Source organism: Mustela lutreola, chromosome 3, assembly GCF_030435805.1.
Source record: "Mustela lutreola isolate mMusLut2 chromosome 3, mMusLut2.pri, whole genome shotgun sequence".
In the NCBI taxonomy this organism is placed as follows: domain Eukaryota; kingdom Metazoa; phylum Chordata; class Mammalia; order Carnivora; family Mustelidae; genus Mustela; species Mustela lutreola.
This window is the reverse complement of record NC_081292.1, coordinates 60,119,490-60,137,440: the sequence shown is the minus strand read 5'-3', so window position 1 is coordinate 60,137,440 and position 17,951 is coordinate 60,119,490. Positions and strand designations below refer to the sequence as shown.

Genomic DNA, 17,951 nt, shown 5'->3' with positions numbered 1-17,951 from the left:
ATCATTGTTAAATGATAGAGTTTGGGGGTGCCTGGGTGGCTCACTGGGTTAAAGCCTCTACCTTCGGCTCAGGTCACGATCCCAGGGACCTGGTATGGAGCCCTGCATCGGGCTCTCTGCTCAGCAGGGAGTGTGCTTCCTTCTCTCTCTGCCTGCCTCTCTGCCTACTTGTGATCTCTGTCTGTCCAATAAATAAATAAAATCTTTTTTTAAAAAATGATAGAATTTGTAGGTTATCTATACTGTGATTTCATGTTAAAACTATCTGACTTCTATATTCAAAAGCATAAAGTTTATATTCTTTGAAAAAATATCTAATGCCAAAAGTAACTACTAAAATATAAACTACATACACATTGGTCACCTGGTGCATTAAAAAACATCTGACAGACTAAAAGTGTAAGAAATGGGGGCACCCAGGTGGCATAGTCAGTTGAGAATCCAACTTTTGGTTTCAGCTCAGGTCTGATCTCAAGTCTATGAGATGGAGCCCCATGTCAGGCTCTAGGCTCAGTAGGGAGTCTGCTTGAAATTCTCTCTCCCCTTCCCCGTCTACCCTGCTCCCTCTGCCTAAATAAATAAATCTTTAAAAAAAAATCAAAAAGTGTAAAAATGGAATTTTTGATAAGACTACATAGAATTATGTAATTTTTATTTAAAAAGGGAGGGAAACGCCATGGAAGAAAATCAACATTCATTATGTAGTTTCTAGGAAACAGGTACCATGCCAAGTATTTTACAAAAACTTAAAATCAATTTAATGTTTCTTATATTCCCCTACCAAGTAATTATAAACTGATATATTCAAACATTAAAGGAATTAAGCACAAACTCTCTGAGAATCCTGCCTTGATTCTATTTTTTTTTCCTTTGGGCTATACGCTAAACCTATCACATTCATCATTCTTATATATATATAGACCAAAGGCTCAGAATCCTATTATTTAAATTATTCCCAGAAAGTAACTCATGAATACCATTACCTCACTGAAATATTCTTTTCAAGAAGCTAGTTTTGATGATCCAAGAATGCAATTCTCATAAGCACGCTTTGATTAAAGTTTGTTACTGATTTCATTTTACATCAAGAGATAAGATGTTAATATCAAAGAATACTCTTCATTACAATCATTTACATACTTAAGCTTAGTCAGTTTCTACAGGTTACAAGGAAGAGAAACAGAGTTAGACATGAGATAAATTTGGCTTCACTGAAGACTTCATTTCAGAGGGTCTTCACTGGCTGGGTATTTGTTTTACTGATATATAGTAAAATGGTGACGTCAGGGAAAACAGATGATTTTTGGGAGAGGTGGGAGGAAGTTAAAGAAAGATGCTTGTGCTTCCAATGCATAACAGTTTGATCATGTACCTCTGAGAAAAGAAATAAACTGAAGGGATTTTCAAGTGTCTGATAACACGATATTTGGAATAAAATTTTTCACATTTCTCATATTTCAGTTAGCGACTTAAATAAAATAGTAAACATTCCAACAAGTCAGCACAATGTGAAAATGCTTATTACTGTGTTAAATGAAAACAACACAGTACAAGATAATTATATAAAAATATGTGTGTACATAAAAAGAACTGAAATGGGATACAGTTGATTTTATTTTTTTAATTTAATTACTTAACACATAGTGCATTATTAGTTTCAGAGGTAGAGTTCAGTGATTCATTCAGTCTTACATACTAACCAGTGCTCACTATATCCCAAGCCCTCCTTAATGTCCATCACCCTTTTACCCCATCTCCCTATCCTCCCCCACCCCAGCAATCCTCAGTACTTTGTCTCCTATTCTAGTTTGTCTCCCTCTCTGCTTTCATCTTCAAATGGTTGATTTTAGAGTATAATGGGTTTATAGATAATTGTTTTACTTTCTTGATTCTTTCATATTATAACAATGATGCAATAAAAACAGCTTTAAAAAATTAGATCCTCACCATGTAGAGTAAACGGTACTTAGTTTGCAATGACTAAACCATGCTAAGAATATGAGTGCTTATGTCTTCCGTCAGCTCCAGGAAATCAAATACCATGACTTCCTTGTCTCTACCACAACATCTCAAGCCCAAATAGATCCAATAAATATCCAGTGCCAGTCTAATCGCTGAACCACTGACAAACACCAAGTGTAGTCAACATGAAAGTGAAAACTTACTGTTATTTGTTGGTTCAGGAAACCCAGCCTTTGGACCACTCCATCCTTTGTTTTCCCCTGTCTGAAAGATTAAGCCAATTGTTTAAATTCAGAGAAACAGATTTATGCAAAAAGAAAAAAGTTAACTAGCCAATTAAGCAAAGGCAAAAGTCTCTCACGTGATTATTTATTCTCTCCATCTTTAAACCCAGGACCATGGACACAAAAGTAATTAATATGAACAGTAACATTCTTCCTTTCCTATGTGCAAATCTATTCTTATATCTTCTTCTGCTTTTATCTGTTCATCTAAATTTATAATTTAAGTAATCAAGAAAGCCTCACAGTCGATACATGTAGTATATACAACATAGGCTCTATCTAGATGGTTAAAAAGCAAACAATTCTTAAACAGTAAATAATAATCATCACAAGTGCTAAAGTAACTCAAAGGGTTTTATGGTTTCTGAAGTCTAATCAACAATGGAAATTGTTCTCTGAAAGCTCTAAGAAGGGTCATGAAATATTGCTAATGACATATACAGAAGATTGAAAACTAAGCCCAAACTTTAAGTAAAACTTATAATATCTTGACTTTTGTCAGGCCATTTGATCTGCCTGTTATAAAAATATATTCAGATAAGCCAAGGTATTTTGAAGTAGTAAGTATTTTAGTCAAATTAATAAGTGACTTTAACTGGCTATGTTCTCTTTGTGTGGAGCTGGTCTTATTGATATAAAGTACTACAGGGGAACAAAGTCATATTTCCTATTATAATCAGCTTTTATATTTACACTATCAGATGTTAAAGTTCAAATGGAAAAATAAACTCTAGATATAAACACAAAATATAATCCTGGCAAATAGTATACCACTGTGAAAGGACAGAAGAGGAGTAAATGCTCATAAATGCTGGTGGGTGTCAATGGAAAGCCTGAGGAGACCCCACATACACATTCTCTGTGAAGATGAGATCAAAATGAGAAGAAAGCTGCCTGAGGGAGGTTAGAAGTTTGAGGGAAGTGGAGCAAGGTATTAAGTCACATTAGGGAAGGGAAGAGGAGGCAGATCAGAAGAATGCAGATTCTCAGGCACCCACCTCTGAGACTCGGGCACACAGTCTGCTTGAGAATGAGTCTGGGCAAGAAAATCAAGAACTGTGTCCCCACACCCACCATACTCTTATGATCAAGTAATAAGCACAACAGCTGACTACAGAGCATGCAGATATACCTCACCCCTTGGGACAGTGAAGAGGGACTGCTGAAACCTGAGGGCAGAGCAGAAACATTGAGTGCAAAATCCTCCCAAACCTCACCCCACACAAAACACAGATAATAGCGCGCCACTGCTGAAGGGATTTGAAGTCAGTAGTGATGAGAACAACAACAAAACTCAAAATGAGCTCAACTACTGACAGGATTGATAGCACCCTCCACACCCTCCAGAATTAACAGTCTGACAGAAAAGACATGCCTATTTCTCAACATAAATACTGTTGAGAAAAGACATGCCTATTTCTCAACATAAATACTGTTTAACTCAGGCTCAACAATGGACATTTTAAAATGTCCATTACTTATTCAAAAATTTTAAGACAATCAAAATTGCAAGAATTACCCATTGTCAGAGGACAAAGAACTCAACAAAACAGAACCCAGAGGTCAGAATTATAGGAAATAAATTTTACAATACCTAAGATTAGCAGGTTAGAAGATTTAATATATGTAATGTACATAATGTAATCACAGACAACATGTTTAAACATATGGGAAAACTCAACAGAGAAATAGAAACTATAGAACAAAAGCGATTGGAAATCTTGGGGGACAGTCACAGATGAAAATTAATGCTGATGTTATTAACACATGGACACATATGAAGAAATATTCACTAAAACTGCAGATAAATCAATAGAAATTATTCAAACTGAGGCACAGGAAAAAAAAGGTAAAAATTTAAAAGGAACAAAAGATACTAGAGCTACAAAACAATACCAATGATCTAAGAAATGTGTAACTGGGAACTCCACAGAAGAGATGAAACAAAGAATAAGAAATATTTGAAAAATTAACAGCTGAGAATTTGATGAAGTAGCCAAATTATAACAATCCACAGATACCACATGCAGAAACCACTAAGCAGGAAAAATACAAAAAGAGGAAGAAAGAAGGAAGAAGAAAAAGAGGAGAAAGGGAAGAAGAAGAGAGGAAGAACAGGCAAGAGGGCAGAAGGATAAAGCAAAAAAAAATCATATTTACATATATTATAGTCAAACTGCTGAGAACTAATGAAAAAGGAAAATTCTGACAGCCTTCAAAGGGAAAAAGATAACATGAAGAGGAAAAAGCAGGTAAGAATTACAGCAGATGTTTCAATGAAAACTATGCAAGTCAAGAGACAATAGATCAGTACAGTAGATCCCCTTATCCACAGGGGATGCATTCCAAGTTCCCCAGCAGGCGCCTGATAGTACAGATAGTACAAAACCCTATATATACTATGTTTTTTCCTGAACATACAGACCTACAACATGTTTAATTTATAAAATAGGTACAGTAAGAGATTAACAATGATAAGTAATAAAATAGAACAATTATAACACTATAGGAAATTATATGAACATGATCTTTCTCTCAAAATATCTTACTGTATTATACTCACTATTCTTGTGATGATTTGAGATGATAAAATGCCTACAGGATGAGATTAAGTGAGGTGAATGGCAAAGGCATTCTAATGTAAAGTTAGGCAACTATTAATCTTCTGATGAGCTTTCAGACCTGTGGATGGCCGCAGATGACTGAATCCATGGAGAGTGAAACCATAAATATGGGGGACTACTATACTGAAAGAAAAAAACCCAGAATCCTATATCCAGACAAAAATAACTTACAAAAATGAAAATGAAATAAAGACTTCTTTATCAAACAAAAACCAAGAGAAATTACTTCCAGTAGATTTGTTAATACAAGTAGTTCTAGAGTAAGTTTTATAAGCAGTATAATACCAGAAAGAAATCTAAACAAATGAACATTATTCATGAATATGGATCTACACGAATGAATGAGGAGTACTGAAAATGGTAAAAATGAGGGTAAATATAAGACATTTTTTCTGATTTCAACAACATAAAATGACAATTGACTATATAAAGCATAATTAGTGACAATAAATTGTGAGTTTATACTATATAAAGAAGTAATATGTATGACCACAATAGGAGGTCTCTCAAACATACAGAGTATAATCACAATAGGTCATAAAGACAGAAAAATAAAATGTATGACCATATTAGAGGTCAAAGAGAAGAAAGTGAACAAAGAATAAATGGAATAAATAGAAACAAGTAGTAAGACAATACATTTAAATCCAGCTGTATCAATAACTACGATAAATATAAATGGTCTTCAACTAAACCTTCAACTAAAAGACAAACTGTCAAATTAGATTTTAAAAAGCAAGACCCAGGACGCCTGGGCGGCTCAGTTGGTTAAGCTGCTGCCTTCGGCTCAGGTCATGATCTTGGCCTTCTGGGATTGTATCCCACATCGGGCTCCCTGCTCAGTGGGAGCCTGCTTCTCCGTCTGCCTCTGCCTGCCACTCTGTCTGCCTGTGCTCACTCTGACAAATAAATAAATAAATAAATAAAATCTTAAAAAAAAGCAAGACCCAATTATGTTTTCTTAAAAAAAGCAATTTAAGTATAAAGACACAGATAGGCTAAGACGATGGCAGAAAAATATCTCATGCAAACATTAATCAAATTTAAACTGGGATGGCTATAATAATATCAGACAAAGCAGAATTCAGGGAAAGAATTATCAAGGCTAAGGAAAGAAATCATATAATAATAAAGTGGCCAAGTCATCAAAAAAACATAATAATGCTAATTATATATATATATATATATATATATATATATATATATATATATATGTTAACCACAAAGCTTTAAAGTACACAGAACAAGACTGATAAAACTGAAAGAAGTGGATCAATCCAAATTATAACTGGAGACACTAACAATAAAAGAAGCAGAAAGAAAATCAGAAGGAATACAAGACTGGAAAGAAGCCAAAAAGAAAATTAAAACATATCTTGAACTGAATAAAACTAAAAACTCAACTTGTCAAAATCTGTAGGACAAAGTTAAAAATCTGCCAGTGAAATTCACCATTACAACAGATTCAACAGAAAAATCATATGACATATCAACAGATGCAGAGAAAGCATTTAGCAAAATTCAAAATTCAAAATGTACTGACAAGTTAAAAAAAAACAACAATCTCTTAATAAAGCAGGAATATAAGGAAATATCAATCTGGTACAGAGTATCTATGGAAAAAAAAAAAAAAAACTACAGGGGCGCCTGGGTGGCTCAGTGGGTTAAAGCCTCTGCCTTTGGCTCAGGTCATGATCCCAGGGTTCTGGGATCGAGCCCCGCATCTGGCTTTCTACTCTGCAGGGAGCCTGCTTCCTCCTGTCTCTCTCTGCCTACCTGCGATCTCTTTCTGTCAAATAAATAAATAAAATCTTAAAAAAAAAAAAAAAACTACAATCATTTGGTATTCATATGATTCATACAATCATATGGTATTCATAAAAGTGAAAGCCTAGATGACTTTCCTTCTGCAATGGGGAACAAGGTAAGGATATCTGCTTTCCTATTCAACAATCAACTACTTCTATTCACCATTGTACCAAATGCTCTTTTCACAGCAATAAAGCAAGGCAAGTAGATAAAAGCATACAGATTAGAAGAGAAGAAATAAAACTGTCTTTCTTCATAGACGATATGGTCATCAATGCAGAAATTCCCATACACTCTACAAAATAAACTATTATAACTTATTACTCAGTTTAGCTAGGTCACAGAGTACAAGGTCAATATATAAAGACCAACTTTATTTCTATATAATAGAAAAGAACTGGAAATTGAATGGTACAGTCATTGGTTTAAAAACCAATATCATTAAAAAATATACCATTAATATATCCAAAAACATGAACCACTTAGGGATAAACATAAAAATTGTGTAAAGTATTTCTATGAAAACATACAAAACACCGCTGTGAGATACTTCTATAAAAACCTAAATAAATGGAGAGCTAGATCTTGGTCATGGACTGAAAGATTCCATATTAAGATACTGATTTATGTGAAACTGATATTCAACACAATCCTAAAGAAAACTTCCCAGTTGTCTCTTTCTTTTCTTGGTAAAGACTGATTCTAAAATTTCTATGGAAATGCAAAGGCTCCAGACTAGCCAAAATAATTTAAAAAATAAAAAAACAGAACAAAGACAAGAGTTCTTTATCTGATTTCAAACCCATACATAATTGTAATAGCTTCAGGATAGACATATGGATTAAAGGAACAGAATCTAGAAACAGACCCACAAATATGTGGTCAACTGATTTTCAACAATTGCTAATAGACTTCAATGGAAAAGCATTAATCTTTGAAACAAATGATGCTAGAACAACTGGATCACCTACACGGAAAAGGAGGGAAGGGGAGGACAGGAAGGGAGGGAAGGAAAAGGCCGGGGAGTTCTTGATCTGATAAAGAATTTGTGTCCAAAAAAAAAAAAAAAGAATTTGTGTCCAAAATATATAAAGAACTCTTCTACAACTACTCAATAAGAAAGCAAACTATCCAATTTTTAAAAAGACAAAACTTTGAATAGGCATTTCAGGGAAGAGAGATATGAATGGTAAATAAACACATGATAAAATATTCAACATTATCAGTTACTAGGGATATATAAATTAAATTCCAGTGAGATAATATTATACACCTACAAGTACAATCAAAACTATTAAAACCAACAATACCAAGAGCTGAATGTGAAGTAACTGCAGCTCTCAAACACTCCTGGTGGGAATACAAATTGGTATAGCCTCTCTGGAAAACCTCTTCACAGCTTCTTAACAAAGTTACACATGCACTAATTATATAAATATGTACATAAAGAATATACTAGAGAAATATATACATATAAAGACTTATACATGAATGTTTACAGCCACATAGTTTATAATAGCCTCAAAGTAGAAAGAGCCCAAATGTTGGCGCAGACTAAAACAGTAACAGACAATAGAAAAGAACAAACTAATGATAAATGCAACAGCACAGAAGAATCTTAGCATTATGAAGCCAGACACAAAAGGCTTCCTAATTTTTGAGCCAAATTATACGACGTTCTGGAAAGGCAAAATTATAGAAACAGAAATCAAGTGAGTGCTTGCCAGGAGCTAAGGAGAGGGTAAGAGATTAACTACAAACGGGAACTTTTCTGCAGTAACAGAAGTATTATACATCTTAATTGTGGTGGCAGTTAATGAATGTGTACACATATAACAACACACTTATGTCAAAATTCACTGAACTGCATCTCAATAAATCTGAAATTTTTTATAAAGTGGGGATATATTAGTATATACACATAGAATATCTCTGTAAAGATATTTATTTCTATTTATCAAATCCTTATATAATATTCACTGTATTTCAGACAGTATTCTAAATGCTGTACAATTAACTCATTGTGGGGAGATGCTATTCAAAAGAGAGACTAAGAAACCAAGGATCTCAGAGTGAAATAAGATTAACTTTTTCCTCAGTGTTTACCTGTTCATGCTATTTGAATTCTTTCAGCCATATATATAATTGTTTATTAAGAAAAAAGACTTTTTAAAAACATGCTTTTGCAGGTTTTTAAGCTGCTTTTGCCACATTCATCACAGATTTTATTGACAGATCAGTGTATTCAGTCCTTGTCCTGATCTCTCTGTAGCATATGGCTGCTACCTACTTCTTCTTTTTTTTTAATGTTCTGTTAGTCACCATACAGTACTTCAGCTGGAGGAATCATGCTACCTACTTCTTAAAGCCACTCTCTTTTCCTGTTTACAGGTTTTCTTTCCTCTTCCTTCCCATCTCCCCCATGCACATTATCAGCTACAGAAAGCTTATCACACACACTTCAGAAATACCTCAGCTATCTATCCCCTTGCTTCTCTACCACCACTGCCTGAGTTCAGACCCTCAGCATCTTTTACCTGAACAGTTCTGCTAGCCTCCTAGCTGGACTCTCAGCCTCCTCTCATCCTGCTCAAATACCCTTCCTGTGTTACTCACACAGCTGTCTTTTGAAGAACGCAAAGCACATCATGTCACTTCTGTGTTCAAATCTTGGCGCTTTCTGTAGAGTTCCAGAACGGCGGCCTCCTGGTCTCCGGCCCGGAGGAGCCAAGAGCCCAGGGCCCCACTCCTCAGTGCGCCCTCAGAGAACAGCGCCCAGTAACTCCCGTCTGCCTGACCTCTGGCCACGCTCCAAGCTCACCGAGCCTGCAACCGGTTCAAGTATCTCCTCACCAGCGTTTTATGAGAAAGATACAGCAGGAGTCAATATCCTTGTGAGAAATGAAAAGTTCACAGTGACAGCGTCACTGCCCTGGGATCACACATTTAGGCCTGAACGACAGCATCCACAACCGGAAACAAAATCGAGAAAGATATCTCTTTGTTTTGTGGAAGTGTCTGCTCAGAAGCCCCAGAGCTGAGAGGAGGAGGAGGTGATGCACTTTGGAACCATATTTAGTAACAGCATTATTTACAATTGCCAAGACCTGGAAACAATCCACATGTCCATCAATGGATGAATGGATGAAGAAACTATGGTCATGCCTGGCAAACTGTAACCCATGGGCCAAATCTGGCTGTTGCTTGTTTTGAAAATGAAGTTTTTTGGGAACACAGACGCGCTCATTCATTTCCCTATCATCTATGACTGCTTTTGTGCCAGGAGTAGCCCACAAAGCCTAGAATATTATCAGGCCCCTTACCAAAAAGGCTTGGCAACGATGCTGGATCTAGCTGTCACTTTACAGGAAATACAGCTCAGAGAGGAACATGGAGATCAATGTCGACACAACAACCAAAGCAGACTACAAGTTATTTTATAAGACAAAAGACTCAGTTTCTTCCCAAATAAATTACATAAAAGTGAAAAAGAAAAGGAAGAGGAAATTAATGTAGATTGAACAGTATTTAATAGAAATATCAGCCAAAAGCAATGTGTGACTCCTTCTAAGATCCTAATTGAAATAAGTGACTCGTAAAGCAAATTTTGACACAGTGCGGGGGGCGGGACTGAACATGAACTAATGTTTCTGATTTTTACTCATATGAAACAAATGACCCGACTACTATTAAGTATATAATAGTATGTTATATATAAAATACACTAAAATATAAAATGACAACCATGTTACCTTCATAGGCTCTGTGGGTCAGAAATTTTGGACAAAGGGGCACCTGGGTGCCTCAGTTGGTTAAGTGGCTGCTTTCCACTCGGATCATGAAATCAGGGTCCTGGTATTGAGTTCTGCATGGAGCTCCATGCTCAGTGAGGAGTCTGCTTCTCCTTCTCCCTGTGCCTCCACCCCATGCTGTCTCTCTCTCAAGAAAGTAAATAAATAAAATCTTAAAAAAAAAAAAAAGAAATTTGGAAACTTGAAAGGCTGGGCTCAGCTAGAAATGTTGATTAAACACTGACAGATGCCACTTGTGTGGCTGAATTCTGAGAGAGACCATCTTGAGAGGCACTTTCTAAAGAGGAAATAGGGCAAGAGGATCAAGTGGGAGTTAGAGACCTTTCTGACCCCGCCTTTAGAGTCAGGCAGCATTTCCACTCTAACATTCCCGTGGTTGCAGTGAGTGATAAAAACCTGATCAGAATCGAGAGGTGGGGATTTTTATTTTTTTTAAGATTTTATTAACAGAGAGAGAGGACAAGCAGGGGGAGTCAGAAGCAGGCTCCCCACTGAGCAGAGAGCCCATGTAGGGCTCGATCCCAGGACCCTGGGATCGTGACCTGAGCTGAAGGCAGACACTTAACCCACTGAGCCACCCAGGTGCCCCAAGAGGAGGGTATTAAGACTTCACCTCGTGATGGGGGCATGGCAAGCTCACCCTGCAGAACAGGAAGATGTTGCTGAAACCGTGTTTTGGAAAATACAGTCTGCCACAAATGGCTAGCAGCTGATATTAACAAATCATTGTCTTTTTTCCCTTGGGCATGGTAATGTTTGCATGGATTTGTTTTAAAAGTTGCTGCAGTGCCTGGGTGGCTCAGTCATTGGAACCTCTGACTCCTGGTTTTGGCTCCAGTCATGATCTCAGGGTCATGTGATCAAGCCCCAGTCCAGCTCCCTGGAGTCTGCTTGCAATTCTCTCTTTCCCTTTGCCACTTCCCCCATACCTCCTGCTCTTGCGTGCTCTCTCTCTCTCTCAAATAAATAAATAGTCCTTTATGTGTTACAGTAAAAAAAAAAAAAACCTTAAATTAGTAACTCCTCAAGCTCTTTAACTTACATAAAAACAGTGGTCTCAGCTATTTCTGACTTTCCAGATTCATCTTCATATTCTCTAGGTTCTGGGATACTATTATTTTTGTTCCATGATTAAAGCTACTCACTGTTAACACTTAAGGGTTAGTTTTTTTAGTGTAGGGACCAAGTTTCAGTCATCTTATAATCTTCAGCTACCAGTGCTTGGCACTGAGTGAGTGCAATGGTAAATTTTATGTGTCATTTTCTGGACCATGGTGACTAGGTAACTGATCAAGCATTATTCTGGGTGTTCTATGAGGGTGATTTTGGAAGAGACTGACATTGAAATCACTGAACTCTGAGTAAAGCAGATTCCTCTCTGTAATGTGGGTGAGCCTAATCAGTTGAAGACCTACCTGGAAGAAAAGATTGACCTCCCCTGAAGGAAGAGGGAACTCAGCAGAAAGCTTCTGGACTCAAACTTAACTCCTGATTCTCCAGCCTAGTAGCCTCTCCCTCAGATTTTGGACTAGCCAAGCCTCTGCAACTGCACAGGCCAATAAGTCTCTGTGACTAATGTTATGAATATGTATGTACACATACACACACATACACATCCTGTTGCACTGTTTCTCTAGAGAACCTTGAACAATAATATAGTGCATATACAAAAAATGTTTTCATATTAATAAAATTAGTGGTTTATTTTCACTTAACATACAAATACATGTCTATGAGGAGATTTACTTTGACATATATTTATAAATCACTCACCAGTTTTAAGTCAATATAAACGTGTTAAGTTAAAACAACATATACACAATATAAGAACTACAGAATCTTGAACACATGTTAGGTTTCATGTTACAAATACTTTTAAAAGAAGAAAAAGCATTGACTAGCCAGGTTATAAAAACAGAATTGAAATCTCTAGCGATATCACACACACAAATAAATCTTAATCACTCAAAATAATTGCCTAGATATTCACAGCTCTCTTAAAAAGAAAAGTATTTCTAAATGTTTTCTAATAGATGATTTTGTTTTTACTCTGAATTTCAGAAATGTGTTCCTATAGAAACTGAAAATATCTCTAAAACAGAATCCTTATGTGAGAAACAGCATGGAAAAAAAAAAGCATATTGTTTTTGATAGAAATAATCATTAAGCCTATTTTATGAATTTTCATTTAATAAAATGTTTAGTCAAAATAATTTCTACATGTGCACAGATAAAATGATAATACAAAATGGAATTAAGCTAGTTCCTACTAAGTTATCTGCCAAGTACAGAATTTGGGGTTCTCTGCTTCTCTTGCAACAGAGGTAGGTGTTAATGATGTCATTAACTGCTGCAGAAGAAATAGGGAACCCTGAACATAAGTCTTGGCAGAAAATAAACACCCTCTGAATTTACCTTTAAATTTAAAGTAAATAGAAAAATTAGTTTATAGAGCGCCTGTCCAATATAGTTCCTGCCCTAAAGGGATAACTCAGGATCTTTATTTCCAGTGTTTTCAGCTGTATTCCAGAAATAAAGGCTCACAAACTCTGTCCTTTAAAAAGCACAAATTAAAACTGTGGCTATATGGCAAAAACCATGAGTCAATAAGCTAAAAAGTATTCAACTGGAATTATATAAAATTTATACAACAATATAATTTTTTAGCATTTTCCAACTGTAAGATTATAATATTTCATCTTGGCCCCATAAACAGATGTTATTTTGTACCTGGAGAATCTATCTTTAAAGATACAGAGTACCGCCCTGGGGCGGGAGAAACACTGACTTCTACTTTAACAGTAGTTAAGACATTACTTAGAGTCAAAAACGCTGGAATAGGATTTGTTCCTCACTCTGATATTCTGACAGGATAGGCATATGTACATATAAATTTAGCTCTCACCTTGTCAAGTTGATCTTGAAGACTAGTGGATGCTTTATAACCAAGCTGTAACAGCATTGCTTCTGCAGCATTTTTTTTGGCTATCTTTTTGTTAGGTCCTGTTCCAGTAGCAACTTCATTGCCTACTTTGACCTGACAAGATTAAAGGAAGAAAGTGAGGATAATTGCTTTGGTAAACAGGAACTTCTTAACACCATAAAACAATGTGTCATGCTCTTTAGCATTCAAAAATATAAAATTTGGTCCATAATGAAAACAGCAACTATGATACTAACCCATTTAAATAATGTTATAAATACAAGTGAAAATATACATGGGGAAAAATACAATAATATGGTCCTCAAACTGACAATGGGGGTTTATCTCAGGGTGACAGAATCTTAAATGATTTTTACTTCCTTACATATTTCTACGTTATTTGATTTTTTAAACAATATTATTTATACAAGCAAAAAAATAAAATTCACATTGTAACAGAATTTACATGGATTATGACTACATTTAGTGTTTTTATTTAATGAACTAAAAAGCTGAAATTCATGGTGCTGCCTTATAAAACAATGCTCACATTGCATTCCAAGTTAATAAAGCTTTATATAAATAGTTCCTGAGGAAAATTAATATACAAGGGTTAATACAATATTGTGGTTAAGAACAAAGATTTTCAGGTCAGATCTGGGTATGAAATTATTCTAGAGGTGCTTAGGTGGCTCAACTGGTTAAGCACTGGACTCCTAATTTTGGCTCAGGTCATGATCATGCAATTGAGCCCTGAAAGGGGCTCTAGCTCTACTCTGGATACAGCACCTCTTTGTCCCTCCCCAAACCTCCCTTTCTGTCTCTTTAAAAAAAAAACAAAAAGAAAAGAAATTCAATTCTACTACTTCCTAACTGTATGAATTGATTCAAATTAGTCAACATATTTAAGCTTCAGTTTTTTCATCAGTAAAAGAGGTACTCCTATACTACCTCACAGTATTGCTCTGAAAATTAAACAAGAAAATGTATGTATAATAAATCATAATTGCTCAATAACAGGAGGTGGGTTTTTTTTAAGACTTTATTTATTTGACAGAGACAGAATACAAGCAAGAGGAGGGAGAAGCAGGCTCCCACTGAGTAGAGAGCTCAGGATTCTGGGATCATGACCTGAGCCGAAGGCAGACGTTTAATTGATTGAGCCACCCAGGCGCCCCTAACAGGAGCCTTTTTATCATTAGAACTATTCCACAATTATCTCTGGGAAACAAATGACACTCACATACACATATATGTCTATACATATATTTAAAATACATCAGCTATCCACACATATATTTTCCAAATTGGGTAGTGTTTTTAATGCTGCACCTGCCAAGAGCTAATGCAAAAAAAAAAAAAAAAGAAAGAAAGAAAGGAAAAGAAAAGAAAAAAAGTAAATCAGAACGTTAAAAGGAAAAAAATTTTTTTAAGATTTTATTTACTTGAGAGACAGAGAATGAGAGAAAGACAGAGAGAGAGAGTGCAAACAAGCAGGAGGAGGATCAGAGAGACGCAGACTTAATGCTGAGCAGGGGCTCAATCCCAGGACCCTGGGATCATGGTCTGAGCCAAAGGCAGATGCTTAATTGACTGAGCTACCCACGTGCTCCCAAATAAATACATTAAGAAAATTTTTAAAAAGAAAGCAAGAAGTACAGCATTACAAGGACAAATAAGAAATACACAACCACAGTGAGATTTGTTTTTATGAATTGGTCTCAATAAGCGATCAAAGCAGCAAACAAGAAGATAATCACAACTTCATAAATTAAACAAAATAGTCTGAATAATCTAACAGGCAAAGAAGAAACCCCAGTAAAAATTAGAAAATATTTTAAGTAAGTAATAATGGAAATACAAAATATCAGAATTTGAAGTTTGCAGCTAAAGGAGGGTCGAGAAGAAAATATATAGTCATAAAAGTTTAGGGAATATAATGAGCTAAACATCCAGTTCAAGAAGCTATTAGAGAAAAATGAATCCAAAGAAAATAGAAGAATAAAGACAAGGGCAGAAATTAAGGAAAATAGAAAACAAAATACGATAAAAAATTTTAAAAAGCCAAAAGTTGGTTTCCTGAAAAGACTAATAAAATGATAAATCAAAGATTAAGACTTATCAAGGAAAAGTAAGAGAAGACATGAATAAGAATGAAAATGGGAGATTTTGTTGTATAGCATTATATACATTACATTTTGTTGTATTACATCTTATATAGCATTAAAAAAAAGGGGGGGGGATAGGAGTGCCTGTGTAGCTCAGTTTGGTTAAGTGTCTGCCTTTCTTCTGGGATTAAGTCCTACACGGCTCTCTGCTTAGTGGGGAGTCTGCTTCTCCCTCTTCTGATCTCCCTGCTTATGCTCTCTCTCTCTCCATGTCAAATAAATAAAATCTTTTAAAAAATAACAAGGGATATTGAATATTTCAGCTAAAATTTTTTGAATATTTAAATAAAGTAGAAAAATTCCTCAACAATACAAATTACCAAAACTGGCATAGAATAAACCCTGAACTGTATAGCTCTATAACCATTAAAAAATAGTAATAATTAAAAGCATTTCCACAAAGAAAACTCCAGAGAGCTCCTCCAGCAAGTTCTACCTAATATTTAAGGAAGAATAATGTTAGTCTTACAAAAATTCATCTAAGAATAGAAAAAGAGATATCAGTCCCCAATTATTCAGTGAGGTATCACTTTGATTCCAAAATCCAACAAGAACAGTATAAGAAAAAATTTTACAGACCAATTTCATTCATGAATATAACTGCTAAAGTTTAAACTATATAAGAGTAAACTGAACAAAGCAATATAAAGAAAGAAAAATCATGACCAAGTTAGGTTTATCACAGAAATTTAAGACTGGTCTAACATTTGAAAGTCAAACAAAATCTGTAAACAGAATCTGCTATATTAATAGGTTGAGAAGACAAAACATACGGTCATCATAATAAATGGAGCAAAAGCATTTGATAAAACTCAACATCCATTCATAATAAAAATTCTTAGTAAACTAGAGAAAAAAGTGAACTTCCTAAATACGATGAAGGGCATTTTGTAAAAAACCTATAGCAAACCTCAGCAAATGTTATACTTAATGTTGAAATTCTGAAATTAGAAACAAGACAAGGATGACTTCTATTTATACTAGCATTTAACATTTTACTACAAATCCTAGACAGAACAATAAAGCAAGAAAAAATATGGTATAGAATTAGAAGTATAAAAACAAACCATCATTATCTGGAGATACGTTTTTTACATAGGAAATCCAAGAATATCTACAGATAAATTATGAGAATTTATGAGTGTCAAGTTTTCTATGTAAATAGTAGTATACAAAAGCCAATTGCATTTTTATATCCCATCAACAATCAAGTAGAAAATTATAAAAGTTATTAAATGCAAATCAAATACCTATGATGTTTAAGAACTTTATACAGAAAATAATAAGCACCAAGAAAAATTAAGATAAACTTAATAAGTAGAGATATGCCATACTCATGCACTGAAAATCAGTATGATATCAATTCTCTTCAACGTGACCTATAAATTCAATAAATTTTCATCAAAATTCCACACATGTTTTTACAATATTTGACAAGCTGATTCCAAAATTTTCATGGAAATACAAAGTGCTAAGACCAACCAAGATCTTTTTGAGGAGGAATTTGGCAGCATTAAAATTAATTACTTCTGTTCCTCAAGAGAGCATCACTAAAGTCGGGGGGAAAAAAGGAGAGTCACAACACAAGGAAAGAGATTTGAAATGTCATGTAACTAAAAAGGATTCACATTCCAGAATATATAATGAATGCCTCTATGTTAATTTTTTTAAAAACTGTACAAAAGTAAGCAAGAGAGCTGAACAGGCAATCTATATTTGAAAATTTGGATTGTTTGACCAGATGTCACTGTGCTTTGTTTAGAAAAAAATTAGCTTCAATAGTTTCATGCCACTTTAATAAAATTTCACAATTATAATATACTGTGTACTGGCAATGAATTAGTATGTAGTACAACTAAATTTAGTTTTCAGATATAAAGCATGATACTTCTGCCCACAGTTTTCTTTTCTGGCTTTTGGGTGAAAGCATAATTGGCTATTTCATTTGTCTCAGAACATACCGATTCCCATCTGGTAACCAGACTTGTGTACTGTTTGCCATTTATTCTTATATAGTATTCAGGTTCCGTGTTACCATTTCTATCACTACTTTTAAGATTCAGTGAACAAAGTACTTCTAACACAGTGGTTAGAAAAAAAAAACCCATAAACCTTAAATATAAACAATGTGCAAATTATATGACAAAGAAATTATACTTTTCATCGAATTTTAGTAAAGATGAACTAAATGACCTAATTCTTGTAGTGTACGAAACACTGAAAATATATTTATTATAGAATTTCTGTAACAACTATCACAAATGTCACAGTTCAAATCTGTGCCATGTCTTTGAAATATTTCATTGCTTTTTCTTCCAAAACTAGAAACCATCACATTATGACAACTCAGCTGGATTCTACAGACCTCA

General features: G+C 34.8%; 1 protein-coding gene across 10 annotated transcripts in view; it reads right to left on the bottom strand.

Moving 5' to 3' along the window:
- The window catches only part of STAU2 (staufen double-stranded RNA binding protein 2), a 336,676-nt gene that overhangs the window by 167,441 nt on the left and 151,284 nt on the right, over window positions 1-17,951 (bottom strand). For all 10 annotated transcript variants that reach the window (XM_059166206.1, XM_059166204.1, XM_059166208.1 and 7 more), the window contains 2 exons: window positions 13,397-13,528; window positions 2,166-2,226 (listed from right to left, as the gene is read on the bottom strand). In XM_059166206.1, coding sequence (XP_059022189.1) covers window positions 2,166-2,226; window positions 13,397-13,528 — 193 coding nt within the window. The remainder of the gene's footprint in view (window positions 1-2,165; window positions 2,227-13,396; window positions 13,529-17,951) is intronic.